The 5,483-nt window shown below is 49.6% G+C and overlaps 1 protein-coding gene across 1 annotated transcript in view; it reads left to right on the forward strand.

The window, feature by feature from the left end:
- Window positions 1-2,112: 2,112 nt before the first annotated feature.
- The window catches only part of LOC123094765 (aldehyde dehydrogenase family 2 member C4), a 5,496-nt gene continuing 2,125 nt past the window's right edge, over window positions 2,113-5,483 (forward strand). The window contains exons 1-6 of the mRNA XM_044516684.1: window positions 2,113-2,384; window positions 3,929-4,071; window positions 4,167-4,550; window positions 4,635-4,724; window positions 4,825-4,998; window positions 5,117-5,254. Of these exons, the coding sequence (XP_044372619.1) occupies window positions 2,300-2,384; window positions 3,929-4,071; window positions 4,167-4,550; window positions 4,635-4,724; window positions 4,825-4,998; window positions 5,117-5,254 (1,014 nt within the window). The 5' untranslated portion in view covers window positions 2,113-2,299. The remainder of the gene's footprint in view (window positions 2,385-3,928; window positions 4,072-4,166; window positions 4,551-4,634; window positions 4,725-4,824; window positions 4,999-5,116; window positions 5,255-5,483) is intronic.

Raw genomic sequence — 5,483 nt, forward strand, 5'->3', positions numbered from 1 at the left:
TGACCAGGGGCGTAGCTGTCGATCTGCTCCAGATGGCCAATCGGATTGGCATGCAGTGCGAAGCCGCCGAATACAAAGATTTAGCCGGGGAGAAAAGTCTCCCTCAGGGCGGTATTGTTGTGGATGATTGATAGAGCCATCGAGCCTTCTAGTGACGACACAGTGGAACTCTCAATGAAAGCACCAATGTCGGTGCCAAAACCGGCAGATCTCGGGTAGGGGGTCCCGAACTGTGCGTCTAAGGATTGAAGGTAACAGGAGGCAGGGGACACGATGTTTACCCAGGTTCGGGCCCTCTTAATGGAGGTAATACCCTACCTGCTTGATTGACTTTGATGAGTATAGGGGTTACAAGAGTCGATCTACCTCGAGATCGTAATGGCTAAACCCTAGATGTCTAGCCTGTATGATTGTGATTGCCTTACAGGCTAAACCCTTTGATTTATATAGACACGAGAGGGATCTAGGGTTGTACAGAGTCAGTTTACAGAGAAAGGAAGGTGCATGATCCGAACGCCGAGCTTGCCATCCATGCACAGGAGAGTCCCATCCGGACACGGGAAAAGGTTTTTAATCTCGTATCTTCACGGCCCATTAGTCTGGCCCATATCACATAGCCCGGACGTCCGAGGACCCCTTAGTCCAGGACTCCCTCAGAGCTTTCCTGGATCAGCGCTACTGCAAACTAGTAGCAGCGGTGACTATTTTCTAGCGCTACTACTAAGCTCCTGTGTATAAGCATTTTCCTAGTAGTGCCCGCCGCCACGCTGGATCGCCGTCGCCTAGAGACACCGCTCGGGGTCGCCCCGTCCCGCGCTGGCGGACCCCGAGAGGGGAAAGGTCAGGGGGCCGCCGCCACCAGCGTCGCCCGGGCCAGGCCCGCAGCGGGCTTCGGCGACGACGGCAAGGAGGAAGAGGGAGGGGGAGGCGCGCGGGGGAGGAGGATGGGCGCGGCCGGCCGGCCGCAGGGGCGGCGCGGTTACAGGAGAAGCCTTTCTCTCTCATCCTCCTCTTTCTCCAAACCATTCTCTCTTGATCAGACATAGTAGTCCCATTCTCTCTTGATCGGACATAGTAGTCTTAAAGGTGCAGAGTTACCACTAGCACAAATTTGATTTCAAGTCAAAGGTCGCTTTTTTAGGGATCCTGGATTGAAATAGTAGCATATAAAACCACCCAAACATGGCAGATACAATACATTATATATTTATATTGTGTGTAGTCTAGTGCATTATATTTCGCAGGACACGTGTCTAGTTGCATCCTTCCAACAAACGAAAATTCAGTTTCGCATCAGGGAGCTTGGTGGCTTCGCTAGCATAACAACTTTGCAAAAAGTACCGGCCACACCTGGAGATATTGTTTCTTACTACTTAAACATCAAATATTGCCTCGCCCGAGATATGCCCTCTCTGACTAGTTTATTACAGCTCCATATTCGTCGAAAACTATCCGCGGCGAGAATATGCCATCTCGAATTTGTCTATCAGTTCTTGCTCATCCTTCTTCTTTGGAATTTTTGAAGGACGAAGTGTATCAAGGGCATCACACAACTCGCATCGCTCATCTCCTTTCAGAATTATTGTCTGCAAATTCGGAGCTCGCTCCAGCATGGACTTTATAAACTGAGCGGGGGAGACTTTTATTTTTTGAGACAAAGACAAAGATACGATGAAAACAGATTCCACAACGACTGACAACGGGTCCCAGACAGTACCCCAGCCTAGAGGCATCAGAATCAAAATCGGGAGACACACCCTTTTTTTAGGGCAAATCGGGAGACACATCCAAATCGGTTGGCCTCAGTTGACCGATAGGTACATGCGGCAGCCCACGATGGCACATGGGCTACTGATTGCACCAAAAATCAAGCTGGGCTATCATTAATCAAGTCAATAGTCGGCCATTAGCACATGTACAGTACACTAACCCCTAAAAAAACATGTACAGTACACTAGCGTATAGCATTTGCAAAAAAAAAAGGGTAACGTATACCAGAAAGTCGTCCCCTGCTATCTCATCAAAAAAAAAGTCTTCCCCTGCTCGGTGGCCCCTCTCTCCGCCGCACGCGCAAGCTGACATACAAGGTGGAGGAGAGAAGTCCCACCAGCACTTCTCCAAGCTGTAGCCAGACTGTTCTAAACCAAAGGAGAAAACCCCTGTAGCCAGACACCATAGCTAGCCCTCTTCTATATAAGAAACTCAAGTTCTCACAGGACCTCCCGGTAGAGAGGCGCAGAAGGATTGACCGGAGGCAGCCCACTCAAGGTTGTGTTGCTGAGTTGAGACACGCATCGCAATGGGGAGCAACGAGATGGTGGTGGTGCCGGAGATCAAGCACACCAAGCTCTTCATCAACGGCGAGTTCGTCGATGCCGCCTCGGGTACGTCGTCATGATCAATTAGTTTGTGCGTGTGAAAAGATTCATATGCTTTATACTGGCCATATATGCTCCAATTCGGTGGATAACTACGCACTAGCTATCTTCCCTTTGTCGTCTTCGCCAACCAAGATGCATGTCGATAAGATTGACGTATCGTCTATTCGTTTGAGTTCTAGCAATCAGTACGTCCCAAACAAGCTGATCCAAACGAGGTGCTAGAATCCATACATCAGTTTTCTTTGCCGGTTCGAACTGCTCAACTTGGTATCGATAAAGCATCTACATATGCTCAATGAAATATCTTCTTTTTGTTCTTTATTGGCCGTACAAAATCTACATGACTCGGTGTTGTGTGCTCACCTTTAAGTTTCATGAATATATTTGCATTCTTGTAACTCCGCGCAAAAGGTAGCCATGGTTGACTTTGTAGTTTTTTTTTGCGGGAAGACTATAGTTTCTTTTCTGACATAAATTTGTGGAAATACAGTTCATGCAAGTATCTTTAATGCAAACAAGATTTCGTGAATGTATGTAGCCACTTTTTAGACATTCCCCGCCTGAACCAAGTTGGCCTTCATATGCATGGTGTTTTCGACCAATCGCCCGTGCTTATATTTCTTAAATGTGCATCACGGAATAAACGCAAAGAACTGAAATTAAATTTGATTGTGGCTTGGCTTGGCTCGCGAGTCGTTGTTTCTGAGGACTGAATGACTTGACATGGAAAAATCAATATGAATATTCTCTCGGAACTGCAGTAGCTAGAGATATCTTCTGTTGCTACCGTCAGAACAAATACGAGAACGACCTTGCTATGCGTACGATGAGTTCCTGTTCAACACTGTACAATTAGAGACAATCATAGAGAACTCAGTTTGTGGGCCATATCATCTAGAGATGACTTGCTCTCTGGTTGTACTGCTCAGACGAGAAAAGCATCGTATGCAAAGCAGTTTCGATACGAGTGTAAAACAAAAGACAATAAAAAGGAGAATAGGTTAAGACATAAGTATCATTTTCTCCTTCCCCTGCCTCTCTTGGTACAGTGAACGCCACGAGGAGGGACACATGTCTTTCTTGACTTTGCAAATGTATTCTACTCGCTGTCACTGATACGGACCAACTTGCCTAATATCCTTGTGGATGAAGCCCAGAAATCTATGATTTTGCTTGTGAAATACTATCTGCCTGCTCTCTCCATCGATCAGGCCAAAGTTGTCTCTGTCATGTTCACGAGATTCTTCGCTTTAAAAAACGTTCACGAGATTCGACGGAAGCAGATGTACACATCATCCCATAACTTACAGAATTATTGCGACACGGTATTCTATACCCTTGATTTCTAATTGCCGCCACTGGATGTTTGTATATGCATGCTGTTGGAATATTAGGCAAGTTGATGATTAATTTAAGTAAATAATTCATGGGTAGAACAGAATATTATGCATGCTGTATGCTACCGCCCGCCGGTCGACGCTGGCGGCTGGTGGCCACAATCGAGGGAGAAATGCCGACGTGATTTGCTGGTGGATTTCGTTTTTCAGGGAAGACGTTCGAGACGCGGGACCCACGGACAGGCGACGTGCTGGCCCACATCGCAGAGGCGGACAAAGCCGACGTGGACCTCGCCGTCAACGCCGCCAGGGAGGCCTTCGAGCACGGCAAGTGGCCCCGCATGTCAGGCTACGTACGTGATCCGGCACCCCCGGCCCTGTCGCCTGTAGCCCATCGGACAAATTGCCTGGCAACTCACTCGTCGCCGGCGTCCGTGCATGCATGCAGGAGAGGGGCAGGGCCATGCACAAGCTGGCCGACCTGATGGAGCAGCACACCGAGGAGCTGGCGGCGCTGGACGGCGCCGACGCCGGCAAGCTGCTGCTGCTGGGCAAGATCATCGACATCCCTGCGGCGGTGCAGATGCTGCGCTACTACGCCGGCGCCGCCGATAAGATCCACGGCGACTCGCTGCGCGTGTCCGGCAAGTACCAGGGCTACACCCTCAAGGAGCCCATCGGGGTCGTCGGCATCATCATCCCGTGGAACTTCCCCAGCCTCATGTTCTTCCTCAAGATCAGCCCGGCGCTCGCCGCCGGATGCACCGTCGTCGTCAAGCCCGCCGAGCAGACGCCCCTCTCCGCGCTCTACTATGCGCACCTTGCGAAGCTGGTAATTAATGGATCTGTCTGCAAGTGAAACACTGTCGATGTGAACTAGTAGTAGTAAAAACCAACCTGTCCTCACGTGTTTCAGGCTGGCATTCCGGACGGAGTGATCAATGTCGTCCCTGGCTTCGGCCCGACGGCCGGCGCCGCCATCGCATCCCACATGGACGTTGACAGCGTGAGCAGAGCACAAATGATCATTATTAGCACCGTGCCATGCATTTCTCCTCTGTTTACACTATCCTAATGAAAGGTAATTCTACCACCACCTCGATCAGGTTGCCTTCACTGGCTCTGGTGAAGTAGGCCGCCTCATCATGGAGGCATCTGCACGGAGCAACCTGAAGACAGTGTCGCTTGAGCTCGGCGGCAAGTCGCCTCTGATAATCTTCGACGACGCCGACGTCGACATGGCGGTCGAGCTCTCAAGGCTTGCCATCTTCTTCAACAAGGTAACAGATAGCATTCTCTCCACAGAGGATAAAATGAACAAATACTAGTAAACAATCCCACAGAGCAAAAGACAGACACTGACCATATATATACTGCTATCTGAATCTGAACTTTCAGGGAGAGGTTTGCGTTGCGGGGTCACGTGTTTATGTTCAGGAAGGGATCTACGACGAGTTCGTGAAGAAGGCTGTGGTGGCTGCACAGAACTGGAAAGTCGGAGACCCGTTTGATGTCGCCACCAACATGGGTCCCCAGGTACATTACGCCTTAATTTTTCATCAGCCATGCTCAAATTCGAGGAAAACGCGCACAGACTAGTCGGGGTCATGGGATGAAGTGTATTGTAGGTCCCTGAATTATCTCAGAGGTGTCATGTGGTCCTCAAACTATGAAAATCGGCATGCAGGTTTTTGAAGTGCAGTAAGTGTGTCAATCAAATCCAAAATCTGTTCGACCCCGGCTGACCGGCCAGCTAGCGCCGTTG

Source organism: Triticum aestivum, chromosome 1B, assembly GCF_018294505.1.
Source record: "Triticum aestivum cultivar Chinese Spring chromosome 1B, IWGSC CS RefSeq v2.1, whole genome shotgun sequence".
Lineage (NCBI taxonomy): Eukaryota > Viridiplantae > Streptophyta > Magnoliopsida > Poales > Poaceae > Triticum > Triticum aestivum.